The sequence below is a fragment of the Geotrypetes seraphini genome, chromosome 1, assembly GCF_902459505.1.
Source record: "Geotrypetes seraphini chromosome 1, aGeoSer1.1, whole genome shotgun sequence".
NCBI classification, from domain to species: domain Eukaryota; kingdom Metazoa; phylum Chordata; class Amphibia; order Gymnophiona; family Dermophiidae; genus Geotrypetes; species Geotrypetes seraphini.
In genome coordinates, this window is record NC_047084.1 from 538,147,475 (window position 1) to 538,163,369 (window position 15,895).

General features: G+C 43.4%; 1 protein-coding gene across 1 annotated transcript in view; it reads left to right on the forward strand.

Moving 5' to 3' along the window:
- CAMK4 (calcium/calmodulin dependent protein kinase IV) overlaps positions 1-15,895 on the forward strand; it is a 312,089-nt gene that overhangs the window by 282,556 nt on the left and 13,638 nt on the right. Inside the window, exons 8-9 of the mRNA XM_033929125.1 lie at positions 317-392; positions 8,907-9,033. Of these exons, the coding sequence (XP_033785016.1) occupies positions 317-392; positions 8,907-9,033 (203 nt within the window). The remainder of the gene's footprint in view (positions 1-316; positions 393-8,906; positions 9,034-15,895) is intronic.

A 15,895-nucleotide genomic window follows, 5' to 3' on the forward strand; every position in this document is an offset into this window, starting at 1 on the left:
TCACCCATAACTCCATCCAGTCCTGCCCATAACTCCACTGACATCTCTTCCTAGCCCTGCCCACACCAGCATCAGCAGTAGCCTCTCCTTCCAGTGGCAGCAGGAGAGGCCTTCCTAAAATGTCATTTCCTGCTGCAGTGAGACCAGTGGCAGCAGGAGAAGATGTTTTAGGAAGGCCTCTCTGCTGCAGGAAGGAGACCCCACTGAGCGGGAGATGCCAGCTCCTAAACAGGAGTGCACGAGATTACCCACAAAAGCAGAAGACTTGGCAGTTCTGGCCTTGTACAATTTTGACAAGCTTGTTTCTCTTTTTCAGCTCCTGAAATTCTGCGAGGATGTGCTTATGGACCCGAAGTGGACATGTGGTCTGTAGGGATCATCACCTACATTCTGTAAGTTGAGGGGAAATATGAAATTAAACATATTTTGGTATCGCATTTTCTGGGTCTGATATGCAACATTACAAATTTGAAATTGCTTAGCTGAGTTCATGGAGACAGTGAGAATTTACATTATATGTGTCTGTGCATTAAAGTTATCAGGTATGTATTTGCTGCTTAAAAGCTCATTATGCTGTGTTAAAAAAAAATTATTTCTTGTGAGACTTGTTAAACTGTGGTGATTACTACACTAATTGTAAATCCTTCGTTCTTGGAAACATATGCTAGTAAGCACTATGATCAATGATGCAGGAAGAGGTTTCAACATCCCCCCCCAAACAAAGTTTGGCTCTCCCAAAGCAATCTCTGATCCATCTCCCACCCTCTTCATAAGATGACTCCTCTATAAAGCCCTGTCCCCGCCTTTAAACTTGCCCAACCAAATGCCTCCCCCCAAAAATCCAGACCTCATTCCCCTAATTCAGTGTATCGCAAACTGTGCCTCCTGAGATTTTAGGTGTGCTGCGAGATGCTGGGGAGGAGGAGAGGCACTGGCATCGGCAAGAGGCATGTCCTATAGGCAATCAACCGGCACCAGTGCTTCTCCTTCTCTCCGCGTAACTTCCCTGCCGGTACTCCCCCCCCCACTGGCAGTTCAGGACCCATATGGAGGGTCTTCACACATGCATTGACATCACACATGACATGATTGCGTCAACGGCGGTGCACTAACTGATGCTTCGAGCCACAGCTCGACAAAGTTTGCAGGAAGGACACTTCCCTAATTCCTCCTGTGAGCAGTGTTAGTGTCCATGAACAGGAGCAATGGCTAATCTCTTCTGCCTCATCAGTACCAAAGTTCAACCCAGCAAAGGATGGAAGGTGTGGCTCACTAGCAGAGCCGCTGCCTGTGCACCCAGAGGTTGTGAGATCAAATCCCAGTGCTACTCCTTGTGACCCTGGGCAAGTCACCTAATCCTCCAGTGCCCACCACTTTGAATGCTAGCTTTGAATTCCAAAACCACAAAAAGACTGTATACAAGTTCCCATTCCCTTCCCCAAAGCGAATCCTTGGGTCTCTCAATTTAATTTTGAATTTTAACACTGAAGGGTAGGAGTGATTGGACAGTGCTCTTATCCAGAAGGCCCAGATGCTACCCTCAGGAAAGGGAAGGGGGCCAGAAACTTGGAGGAATGTGCTAGGGATGGAGGTCTTTTTTGGTAGTTGGGTAGAGAAAGGATAAAGATTGAAGTTAGAGGCTTCATACAGGTGATCTTCTGTTGGGAGAGGCTGAAAGATCTTCAGAGGGTGGAGATATGGGTTGTGCTTTGAGAGCTTCACTGGAAGGGTTGCATCCTTGTTTAGGTCACAGGGAAGGTGGCTAAAAAGCATTAGTAGCCCTGCTAAATGTATCATCTATGGTAAGGTTTATCATGATTTGTTTTACTATACAGTGGTACCCTGGTTTACGAGCATAATTCGTTCCAGAAGCATGCTCGTAAACCAAAATACTGGTATATCAAAGCGAGTTTCCCCATAGGAAATAACGGAAACTCGCTTTGATACGTTCCCACCCCCCGAGGCCAGCGGCACTGCTCTATCCCCCCCCCAAGAAACGGCATTGCTCCCCCTGAAGGCCCCCCCTGTGATCCGGCACCCCCCCCTGCGAACCGGCACCCCCCCCCCCGTGATCTGGCACCCCCCTGCGATTCGGCACCCCCCCCGCCACAATCTGAAGTCCACCAGACCCACCCGAACCCGCTTCTTACTGTCATCTGGGCCTCGGCACCGGCATGTCCTGTGCGTTGGTGCCGGTGCCCGAAGATCGGCCTCCTCTTTTTGCTGGGCCTTGAGCATCTGCGCATGCTCAAGGCCTGCGAGTTCACGTTCTCTCCGAGATCTCCGAGAATCTCGGAGAGAGCGTGAACTCGCAAGCCTTGAGCATGCGCAGATGCTCAAGGCCCAGCAAGAAGAGGAGGCTGATCTTTGGGCACCTGCACCAACGCACAGGACATGCTGGTGCCGAGGCCCAGATGACAGTAAGGAGCGGGTTCGGGTGGTCTGGGGAACATCAGATTGAGGCGGGGGGGTGTGTGTGTGCCAAATCGTGGCGGGAGGTGCCGGATCGCAGGGGGGGGGTGCCGGATCACGGGGGGCGCCACTCGCAAATCGAGGCACGCTCGGTTTCCGAGGTGCCGATTTTGCAAATGTTTTGCTCATATTGCAAAACACTCGCAAACCGGTGCACTCGTAAACCGAGGTACCACTGTAGTTAATTAAAATCTGTCATACCCTTTCAAGTAAAACCAGAGTGATGTATAACAGGAAAGGAATATCATTCATGATAAAAAGGGAACCTAAGATTGTATGCGTACCTCAGTGCGTATAGCTGATGTGCATGCACAATTTAATTACCGTATTTTCACGCATATAACGCGCGCGTTATACACGATTTTACAAACCGAGTATAACCATGCGCGTTATATTCGTGAGCGCGTTGTACACATTTTTTTTACATAGTTCCCCCCCCCCGACGTCCGATTCACCCCACAGGACCGCTCGCACCCCCACCCCGAAGGACCACTCGCACTAGCACCCGCACCCCCACCCCGAAGGACTGCTCGCACCCCCACAGCCTCCCCCCCATCATGGAGAAGCTGCCTACTGTTGTCCTGCTGCTTCCTCTGCCTGCGGTCCCGCCCCTTTTCTGAGCCCTGCGTCTGCGCTGCTTCTTCCGGCGGTCCCGCCCTTTCTCTGACGTTTCCCGCACGCTATACCCGTGTGCGCGTTTTACACGGGTGCGCAGTATATGAGTGAAAATACGGTAATTGGCCTAATCAGCACCCATAATTGGCAATTAACACACGTAATCGATGCCAATTGGGACTAATTAATAGTTATATGCACAACTTGGAAAGTACAATTCTATAAAAAGTATGTGCCAGTTGCAGTGCGTGAATCTGAAAAGGGGAATGGCTGGAGGTGGATCATAGGCATTCCTAAAAGTTACTCACGTTGTTTTAGAACATGCCTGATAAGCGCACAACTTAGGTGCAAGAATTTAGGCCTGGTTTGGATGGCCTAAATAGGTATGCCTAAGTTATGCATCGCACATAGGCAATAAGTGTGATTCTATAAAAGGTTCTTGCACGTTGTAGAATCACACTAATGCTGTTATAGTCAACCCAAATTTTTTTAAGAACATAAGAATTGCCGCTGCTGGGTCAGACCAGTGGTCCATCGTGCCCAGCAGTCCGCTCACGCAGCGGCCCTTAGGTCAAAGACCAGTGCCCTATTTGAGTCTAGCCTTACCTGCGTATGTTCTGGTCCAGGAGGAACTTATCCAACCTTTTCTTGAATCCCTGAAGGGTGTTTTCCCCTATGTCAGCCTCCGGAAGAGTGTTCCAGTTTTTTACCACTCTGGGTGAAGAAGAACTTCCTTACGTTTGTACGGAATCTATCCCCTTTTAACTTTAGCGAGTGCCCTCTCGTTCTTTCCACCTTGGAGAGGGTGAACAATCTCTCTTTCTCTACGAAGTCGATTCCCTTCAATATCTTGAATGTTTTGATCATGTCCTCTCTTTAGCCTCCTCTTTTCAAGGGAGAAGAGGCCCAGTTTCTCTAGCCTCTCATTGTACGGCACTATATATAGAATTTGTCCCTAAGAACATGTGTGAGTTCCAACCATGATCCACACAAACGACACCTACCTGTCAAATATGCCCTACTGTATACAAGGTGTGCATGTATATATAGCTGATTTTCTGCATTTACACATATATCAGCACACATACACGTTTATAGGCTGGCATTCTAATCATTTAAATGCATAATTGCCACAGAAATGCCTCTTTATAGAATTGCCCCTTTAAGTGCTGAATTTGGTATTTAAGGGATCATTTTATAAAGCTTTATTTGTTTCTTTTTTTTTATTATTAATTCTTTATTCATTTTCAAAAATACATTAAGTGTTAAATATATTCATTCATATTAACAATAAATACATCACTTACAAACAATCATTGATATATTTCATAAATTCTTATCCCTTCCCCTTTCCCATCCCTCCCTCCCATATATTCCATTATCATATAAAACATATAATAATAAACTTCCCCCCCTCCCTATACCTTAAGTTGATAAATATTATAAGGGAAACAAATTCAAATTAACTGAAGCTTTATTTGTTTCACATGGGGTATGCACACCGGAAGATTGTGTGTGTGTGTGTATGTGTGTGTGGGGGGGGTTAATTCCTTACGCAGACTACATGTAGACATTTGCAAAGGGCATATTTTGGATGTGCTGTAATCCAAGGCGAGGCTCTAACCTTTAGAAAAGTCAATAATGTCACTGACATTTTTTTTACCTGAAAAAATATATATACGTTTGTCTTGATTATATATATATATATATATATATATATATATATATATATATATATATAGTTACATTTTGCAGCTTAAGGAATGATTGCAGTCTACTAATTAAATGATGCTCCAGGACACTGAACCCTGATGGATTATTAAATTCACCATGGCGATGACCTCTGATATTTTAACCAGAGTCATCAGCATAGGCTGTAATATAAATATTTATAATATCATCTCAATGGAATCCCACAACAAGGAAATATTTATATTTGCAAGATAGTAAAATCCCCAGTGACTGTAAATTGTTAGCATCTCAAGCAAGTGCTGATAATAGTGAAAGGTGGCCCTCTAGCGATAATAAATAGAAATAAAACAAACAAGAAAAAAAAGATGATACCTTTTTTGGGGGACTGAATTCCATAAATGGTGCCGAAAAATTGGTTCAATGTTGAATTATACTCAGGCTCTATACCTTATATTTAAAAATCCACTATATATAGTGTATAATCATGAATAACTTAATCATTCCTTTGCATAACCAAGACTGTGTTCAGATCCGCATTCCTCTGTTCACTAATGAAATCAATGTGATATTTAGAGCAGAGGTTGCTGACTGGGACAATCATAACCACAGTAAAGTCCCATAAAATGCATCATGCATAACTTTTAAAACCCAGATAAAAAGGAGTACTTATCTGGGAACGATGCAACATTTCTCTGATGAATATCCTCTGCTGTAGAAGTGAACAAAATAAACCAAAAATCAACAGTGTACACCCGAAGGTGCCTAAACCCGGTCCAACTAAAATGTGCCAACTAAAAACCCCCACATTATGCGCTATTCTCTAAACGGCACTCAGAATTAAGCACCATTTATAGACTAACGTTTGGTGCTGGGTATCACACCTGAGGATTTATACCAACTAAAATCTGATATAAATCCTCGCACCAAAATTAGGCACGGATCCCCATAATTCTGTTAACAGCGTACATAAACTACAGGAATGCCCTCAATTCACCCATGACCTTCACATGGCTTTGCCCTCTCTTTGGAACTGAACTTAAAATTTACACATGGATCCTGGTACCTAAAAAAAGATATATAAATTTTTATTAATTTCAGTTCATGCCTATAATTGATCATTAGTGACCAAATATCTGCACTATTTGGCTCGAATACACCTTCAAGTTTTAAGGCCCCAAAATTTGGAACTGCCTCCTGGTCTGCTTATGCCAAATACCCTCCTACCTTCAATTCAGGAAGGCACTAAAAACACATCTATTCCCACTATAGTCCAGCACTTAAGTTCCATACTGTCTTAATCATGTTATTCCTGCTTTAAAACCTGGGTAGGAGGTGCCTGGGGCAGGGGCGGTGGCACCCCCCCATGCTCTTTTCTCTGCCTCTCACTCCTTCTGGGCTCCCACGCCACACTCGTGCCTTCCTTTCCCACCCCTTACCTCTTTAAATCTTCGCCGGTGTGAGCAGCTTCTCTGGCCTACTGCTCATACTGCCATTGGCTTTCCCTCTGATGTCATTTCCTGGCCCCATGACCTGGAAGTGATTTCAGAGGGAATCAGGCCAGCACAAGCATCAGGCTAGAGTAGTTGCTCATGCTAGCAAAGATTTTAAAGAGGTACAGGGGGGCGGGGAAGGAAGGGCATGAATGTGGCATGGGAGGGGTGGAGAGGTACTGGTGCTCCCACCAAGAAGGAGCCCAGGGCGGTCCACTCCCTCCCACTGCTGCCCCTTACTTCGTCACTGATTCCTAGTAGACAATTGCAGGGTATTAGAAACAATATGGTATGGTATTTAAATTGTACATGGAAGTCACCAGTTAGTGCATATATAAGCAAAACAATAAGATGGAACAATTTTCTCTGGATGATACAGGGAAAATTTTTATTACAAAGTCAATATATTTTTAAAAAGGGGGTTACTACAAAACATAAAAGCACATGTTGTATAAAACAATATAATAGTAATTTAAAATGATAAAATCTCATTAAAAATAGCAGTCCAGGAAGGTATCTAGTGCGAACAACCAGTAAGCATGTAATAAACCAGTTTTAATCAGGCAAATGTTGTCCGGACCTAGTTGGCTCCAGGTGAGTATGTGGTACAAACAACCAGTGAACGCGTGTGTGATAAGCCAGTTGTTATCAGACAAATATGACCACATAAATAGCTATCCTGTCTTTATGCGCTAGCGTATGTCCAGTTAGCTGTGAATATCAAGTTAACTGGGCATGAGCTAGCCAGCTTTAAAAAAACAGATATTCAATGTTGGCCCAGCATTGAATATCTAGGTTTATTGTATTTTTGCAGTATGCTTTTGTTAATTAATAATCAATTTGTGAGTTTCTGAAAGAGCCGGAGACTGGGAAATGGAAATATCAATCAATCTTTCCAATGACTAAGCACTAGCTGTGCACTGTTGTGCTAGTGTGCTAACATCATTAATGCACACTGAAGTCCATTCACTGCGGTGTACTAATGGATTTAGCACATGCTAAATGCCATACAGCTATAGGAATATAATGGGCTTCATGGCATTTAGCACACGATAATTGTTTGTGCATCTTAGTAAAAAGACCCTATCATTAATCAATAGGTTCCATTGCATAAAATGGGATTTATGGTAAATAGTGGATGTTACCATGGTTGCACAGTAACCTCTTGTAGTAAATACAGCCCTAAGAATCAATTTTAAAATTAGGATTACAAATTGTCTTACTATTTTTTTTTTCTCTTACACTGCAGAACCTTTTGACCTAATACAATAGAAATACACATTTTATTCAAAGGGTAGGTTATACTAGGATGTTGGTTCACTAGAATGGGTAGATGCTGATTCTGAAAAAAAAGGGAGGAAAGCCAAGGGTTCCTTTTACGAAGGCGCGTTAGTGGGTTTAACGCACGCGACTTTTCATCACGTGCTAACCCCCGGGCTAGCCGGCAAACTACCGCCTGCTCAAGAGGAAGCGGTAGCGACTAGCGCGGCCGGCGGTTTAGCGCACGCTATTACGCGCGTTAAACCGCTAACGCGCCTCTGTAAAAGGAGCCCTAAGTTTTTTGTACTTTCTCTGCATTGGGGTGCAAAAACTATGAGCTCCTTTTACGAAGGCGCGTTAGGGCCTTAACGCACAGAATAGCGCGCGCTAGCCGCCACCGCCTCCTCTTGAGCAGGCAGTAGTTTTTCGGCTAGCGCGCGCTAATCCGGTGTGTGCGCTAAAAACGCTGGCTCACCTTCGTAAAAGGAGCCCTATATTCGGTAAATGCGAAGCCTGTGTTGTAATGTAGAGGGCAAGTCCAGAATCTGCCCAGCATTTATCACCCAGGGCAGCACTTATTGCATAGGTACCTCATGCAGTGTGACATAGTACAAGTGCCCCTGTACTATCTGCCACAGAATGTATCACAATGCATAAAAAAATAATGAGATAAAGAACAGCTGTGATGCATCCTCCCCCCCCCCCAAAGATATCCATCGTCCAATTCCCTTTGATACATGTCCATCTTCCAAGCCCCTCAGAAGTGACATATCCACCTCATCTGATCCGCCTCACCCATGCTGAAAACAAACCCTGCCCTTCCTCTCAACCCATATCCCCTCCTGGGATCTACCTGGGGGTTGTATATATGGTCCAGTGACCCATGGTGAATGCATTCGCCCTCCATTCCCACTCAGGAGTATGTCAAGATCCAAAATAGCGCCGATGGTTCCCTAGTGATAATCTTGTGGAAATAGTAGTACCTTGAGACTACTTCTAAGGGGTAGTTCTGTCAGCTAGCACAGCCACACCTCTATTCCACCCTTGTCATCCTACACACCACCCCTACCTTTGTTCAGCAGCTATCATAGCTGGCTTTTGTAACGTGTTAGGTGTTGGCACAGGTCCATGCTAATATATAATGCACTGTAAAATGCACACTAGCTGCTTAACATGGCTTAGTAAAAGGGCTTCTGTTCCCTGGAGACAACACTAGAATTAGATGCTACTACTTTCTCTTCAACCACCTAGCAGGTTTTTGGGAAGAGGCTCCGGTTTAGTCCAATCTTTTGTACCTCTTCCTGCTTGAAAAGTAACAGTTGCTAGCAGCCTGCTCTGAGTGTTGTGTCTGTATAACCAGTCTTCCTATTTTCCTAGGCTCTGTGGATTTGAACCATTCTATGATGAAAGAGGAGACCAGTACATGTATAAGAGAATTCTAAATTGTGACTATGATTTTGTCTCCCCCTGGTGGGATGATGTATCTCTGAATGCGAAGGATTTGGTGAGTGCTGAAACTTATCTCCTTCGAGGTAGTCTTCATGGAAAAATTGCCATCTTCCCAGTTTGATTGAACTGTTTCTTTTATGTATTTTCATTATGATTATGCATCAGAACAGGCTCCTTTTTCTTAGAAAAATGAGAACTGTTAGAGAATAACTGAGAGGTATGACCTCTCTTTGTAAACTGTCCACATTTCCTGATAGTATGGAAGGCAGCCACAATACCATTCTCATATTCACTGTTGGCTTGCTTTAATAGGATTTACTTAACACCATTTTGAAGATATTCACTTAAGGTGGTATACAGCAAAAATAAGTCAAACATAGGCAATAGATAATTACAACAGTAAAAAATATTCAACTAACAATGCAATATATTGTATAGTATGCTACATTACAATGTTAAGTCACTCCTATTGGCTGTCACGTTCTATAATCACACTGATGTACAAACTTATAATATGCAATCATATACCAATTATATATTATTTTCTTAAATCGGTTGATTCTTACAGATCCCTTTCCTAGATCATCAGAATTTAGTGCAGTTGTTCCTTCACATTTTTGTATAGACGAGCTGCTATATCGTCATCGATTCCATTTTTTAATATTTATTAATATTTTATGATTTAATTGATTGCTTAACTTATTTAGCTTGTTTTAACTTATTTAAAAGCCTTTTCATCACTTATCTTTCTTTTTTGAAGCTCTGTCAGCTGGGGAACTATGCTGACATGTTTCGCTGTGCAGGCTTTATCAAGGCCGTCCCTGTATTATCTCGCAATCCCCCATCAAATCTATATAGTCAGTGGGTCCACTGACATGATTGGGAACAGGGCAGTCGGTTGGTCACCAATTTGAATTTTTGGTGGGAAAGTCAGTTGATCACAAATTTGAGTTTTGGTGGGAAAGTCAGTTGTTCTCTCCCCCCCCCCCCCCCCCGTCTCCCATAGAATAGAAAAGTCTCTGAGTTTAAAGATGTTCTCCCCATGAAGCTGGGTTATATGTGCTCTCAGGGTTTCTGCAGCTGGCAGAGACAAACTTCAGACCTCAAAGCATACCCTGAAGAAAGCTACAATATGATGGCTGAAGCATCGGTTTCTACCTGACAAGATGCAGCGAGACCCAGAAGCCTGCAACAAACACACACTTTGGGCCCAATTCTATAATGGTGCCTAAAACTTAGAGGCCAAGTAGTGTGGCCTGTTTTATCAATGTAGCACTACCTTTCTTTGCACTTTTTTGCATTGAATGATATATACTACATTGGAAGATGAGCATGTGAAGGATCCCCTTATGTTGAATATTTTTTCCAATAAGAGTGACCATGGGATCCTTTGAGATGTGCTCACACAGTTTGCAGCTTGCCACACCACAAGGTCATGTGCCATTCTCTGCTTTGTGGGTTTGTGTAGGGAGTTTGAGGTAAACTCAAAATCAGCAGACTGAAACTTAATAACAAGACTATCTGAAACAGTATCAAAAAAATACATTTGAGAAGGTGCTGAAAAGTTCTCAGCCCAACCAAGAAGAGAATGATGGATATGGTTCAATCAATGATCTGAAACAATGTCAAAACATAGAATTTTGTTTCTGCAAATTGGCACTTAACAAAATAAGATAATACTCTTTTTAGCTACAGTGGCAAAATAATGCTCAGAAATTAAGAACTTGGTTGATTGGGCTGAGAACTTTTCAGCACGCCCTCGTATTTAACAGCACTGCAATTTAAATAGCAGAGATATAATACTTACAAAACACCTAATAAGCGTATATTAGAACATTCAAATAACATAGATCTGATGCTAATGCTTTTCTTCGAGTTCCGTGTAGAATTCTGGCGCCCCCTACCTTCAACAAGTATAAACTAGATGGAGACATTCCAAAAGGTGGCTACTAAAAATCGTCTGCGATCTTCATTATAAGGCCTAAGGGCGATAAGGGGGCTAAGTTAAAGATCTTAATGTGTATACTTTCAAAGGTAGCAGAAGGTAGGTATGATAGAGATATTTACAGTAAATACCTCTGTGACATAAATAAGAAGTTATGGGAAGAGGTAGGAGATGGAGGTCAAATGAGATAAACTCAGGAGTAATCTAAGGAAATATGGGCCTGATAGTCAAAGCAATTTAAACAGTAAGGAGAGGCTCCTGCCCACTTAAATTAAGCTTAGTGGGCCAGCCGCCAATGTTCAGCAGCAGTTAACTGGGCAGTGCTACTGAATGTCAGCACTAATCAGCCATCTTGGAACCAGGCAGGAGAAGGGTGTTATTGGGGTAGAGTCAGAGGAGTTGGCATAACCCTACCCCCCACTGCCCACCAACCTAGCCAGCAAATTAACCATTCCCCTTAACTATATCCATGACATCCTGTTTGTCTCTATTGTCTGTTTAGATTGTAAACTCCTTCAAGCAAAGACTGTCTTCTTCATGACTGTACAGCGCTATGTATGTCTGGTAGTGCTATAGAAATAATTAATAATAGTAGTAGTAAAAAGAGTCCTAACTATGCTCACTTAGCTATGCAAGTGCTGGTACTGAATATCAGCTAGCACCACATAATTTTGGGTTGCCAAGCCAATGTCCTCCCCTCTCTTTTCTAATTGTCTCCTCATGACAGCAATGTTTATCAACCCCCCCATTCTGATTGCCCCCTCATGTCCAATTTCCCCCTGTCTGATCACTCTCTTTCCAATCCCCCTGATCTCTCTTGCATCACCCCCTCTAATCCTTTCAGATGCTAATGCTTTTCTTTTGAGTTCCATGTAAAATTCTGGAGTTCCTACCGTCAATGAATATAAACAAGGTGGAGGCTACTAAAAATGGTCCCTCCCAGAACTGTCCCCCCCCCCCATGATCCCTTGTCAAACTGGAAGCCCTGTCACCCCCTTCCAGACTTCCCAAGAACCCCATTTTATACTCAGGGGAAATTCCTGGTGTCTAGTAGGACAGGGATGGAGTGATTTCCCTTTCTGATCCTGCTCTATTGGCTCTGGGCCTAAAAATGACAGCGCCCCTAGCAGATGAATATTGACAGTTCTGTCTTTACAGAAGGGGTGGTAGATGCATGGAATAGTTTCCCAGAGGAGGTGGTAGAGATGAGGACTGTATCTGAATTTGAGAAAGCATGGCACAAGCATATAGGATCTTCAAGGGAGAAGGAAGGACTGCAGAGCTTATTAGTTGGTATGGATGGAAGATTGGATCGACCATATGGTCCTTATGCATAGGCTTCAGAACAAGGGGGGGGGGGGCACAGGGGCCATGGCCTCCCCAAAAACTGCTGGTAGTAACAGGGCTGATGGGGATCCTGCGGGGATAGAAATATCAACTGAGGCAGTGACCTCGGCTCTCTCATGGGAGCTGCATCTTGCTGCCAGCCAGCATACCTGCTGGTTGGGTCTCTTTGATGTGTTTCTTCCCCGACATCTACTCCTTCCCTTCCTCCTTGTGTATCTACTTTGAATTTCTTGTAAAAATTTCCGGGTGGCGGAACCAATTCACTGCGTTGCTTCGCCACCGGCCCCGGTGTCTTCTCTCCACTGCAGCCTACCATCTCTGACAACTTCCTGTTTCCATTGGGGTGGGGCGCAATGGAGAGAAGGGGCCAGTGGCAGAGTGGCACTGATTCAGTTCTGCCACCTAGCAACTATTACAAGAAATTCAAGGTAGACGTGCAGGGGTACAGGGGAAGGAATAGATATCGAGGAAAGGACGCTGGCTGTCAGCAAGATGCTGCTTCCACAGGAGTCCTGCCTAGAAATAAGGCCCCTCCTGAGATATTTCAGATTTAGGGTAGGGGTAGAAGTTAGAGAGGGAGCGATATAGGTCTTGGGGAAGGGAGAGATGTTGGATGCAAATTACATTACATTAGTGACTTCTATTCCGCCAATACCTTGCAGTTCAGGGCGGATTACAAAAGAAGATAACTGGACATTTCCAGGAAAATTACAAATTAGGGTGCTGTTTATATGGTTGAGACTTTGCTGGGTAATTTACAAGACTGGGAATAGTCAAAGGGATATATTAGTATTTCTTGATAAATTTTCTGAAAAACAAGGTTTTGATTTCCTTTCGTTGTTGTCAGCATGTTGGAGAGGTGATGATCAAGTTTTGTTGTGTACCTTTGATTGGGGGGTGGGTAAATGGGGTCTGAGTTCTCCTTGATTTGGTTGATTTGTTCTAGTTTAGGCGATTGATTAAGTAGGTGGGGGCAGTGCCGTTCATTACTTTGAATAATAGACAGTAAAAGTTGAATAGTATTTGCGCTTGTGTAGGAAACCAGTGTGAGTCTAGGTATGCGGTGGTGATATGGTCATACACTTCTCCCTCCGTATTCACGGGGGATGCGGGTGAAACATAGGCGCGAATATAGAAAAACTGCAAATAACTTTTTAAACGTTGTTCATGGTTTTTAGAAAAAGCTGTCGTTTTTAGTATTGAAACTGCAAATAACTTTTCTAATGTTATTCGCAGTTTTTGAAACAAGCCACTATTACTACTATTGAAATTCTCAGAATTTTATTAAACAACAATACCTGTACTGTACAATCATATTCTCAGGGCAAACAAAAAGTTCAATACTAATAGTTCAATACAGTACTGAGAGGTCAATACTGGAATACAGTACTAAACAATACTCAGGCAGTATCTTCATCCTCATCGTCCTGTACAAGTATTGCAGGAGGAGGAGACGAAGAGGATAATTGAGCTCCAGGGGCCTCCTCATACATTGGAAGTGGGTCTTCAGTAGGAGGAAGACAAAGAGACAAAGGGGATGCCTCCTCATGGGTGGAACAGGTGGATTGTGAGGCAGTGGCTGGAGAGGCACTGACTCAAGGTATCCTTGGGAAATTGTGATTTCAATCTGGGTTTTCTGCTTCATCATCTCTTTGTATATGTTTTTGTATGTAGAAATCGCTGCTTCTGCTAACTCCCTCATCTTTAATGCACGTACCATGGATGGATCGATGTCTTAGAAAAAGTCAGTCGCACCGTTGAACCTGCATATGCCCTCTGCGATATCATCCAGTGTAAACTTGTCTTCTGTCACTTCTTCTTCTAATCCTCTTTCCTCCTCTTCATCTGCTATTGCCTCTTCTTCAGGAGCAGTCAGGTCAATGAGATCATCTTCCGTTAGTTCATTTGTTCTGGTGTCTATTAAGTCTTGAACATCCTCCGTATCCATATCTTCAAAGCCTTCCCCACCCACCTGCTTTGCCAAGTTAATGATGTTTTCCATAATTTATTGGCCTTGCTCTGTGATATTGATAGTGTTATCCCTTTTTACACATTCTTCCAGCACAAGTTCATTGTCTCTGGCTTTACAGCTTTCATTGCTCTTTCAATAATATTGATGGCATCCGCAATAGTGAATTCCTTCCAATTTTTCTCTAATGAATACCGTGTGTAGTGTGCTTGAAGTTCCTTATTACCCCTTGGTCGAGAGGCTGGATGATAGATGTTGTGTTGGGGGGCAAGTAGCCAATCTCAACACCCTCAATGTGGAACTCATATGGTCTGGGTGGCCAGGGGCATTGTCCAATGCCAACAGAATCTTAAATTCAATTCCTTTATCGGCCAGGTACTTTCTTACTTCAGGCACAAAACAATGATGAAACCTCTCTAGGAACAGAGCTCTGGTCCAAGCCTTCTTGTTGCTCATCCAGTAAATAGGCAGCTGGAACTTATCTTTTCCCTTCAAGTCTCGGGGATTTGCGGCTTTATAAATCAGGGTTGGCTTTATCATATGGCCTACTGCATTTGCACAAAGGAGCATGGTTAATCTATCCCTTGCAGCCTTGAAACCTGGTGCTTGCTTATCCTCTTTGCTAATGAAAGTCCTCTGTGGCATTTTCTTCCAAAGGAGAGCAGTTTCATCGTCATTGAATGCCTGCTCTGGTTCATAGCCCTTCTCTTCAATAATTGCCTCTTGGTTGGGAGATGCTGCTTCTCCTGTCATTCTCACATTTCGCAGGACAGACGGAATTTGTCAAACCACCCTTTACTGGCCAGAAAGTCGGTGGATAGCGACATTTCACCTTTTCTGTTCTTCAAGTATTCATATAAAGACTTAACCTTTCCTCTTATCATCACAGAGTCTAGTGGGATTCTCTTTTTATAGCAAACCTGCACCCACAGAAATGTTGCAGCTTCCATACGAGAGAGATTGGCATCTTGCACAACATGTAATGTCTTCGCAGCTACTGATGCAGCTGCTGCAACAGTTTCACGGATTTGTTTTCCATTCTTTTTTATGTACCTAATGGTTGACTCATTTATGCCATAATGTCGAGCAACAGCGGAGGATGACTTTAGTCTCTGAAGCATATCCAGTAATTCTACCTTTTCACTTTTTTTTTCCCTTTTGGGAGCATTATTGGCTCCACTTGAACTCTTGCACTTTGTAGACATGGTGGAAGACCTGATCTGTTCCTGAAGGAGGGGCAAGCAATGATTTTCTGGGCTTGGAGCAGACAAGCAGCGATTCTCAGTGATTCACAAAGAATAGAGGGCTAGGAGCAGGCAAGCAGCGATTACTAGTGATTCAAAAAGAATTCAGGGCTTGGGCAAGCATGCAGACAAGCAGCGATTCCCAGCGATTTTCTCCATTCATGCTGGGAAGAAACCTTTCTTTCTATGGATGCTGGGAAGCAGTGTTTTTCTCAGTGCACACTGGGAAGCATGGAAGCAGCGAATTTGTGGGAGAAAATTTATAAGCAGTGATTTTCAGAGTTAATGAATGGTAAGCAATAAACCTTTTTATCGGTACAGTACGGTACAGTAAAAGGAAAAAGTACTTTAATGATGATATAATTTGGGGGGGGGGGCGGAGTCAGCGGCCGAAAAATCGCAAATAAGCAAA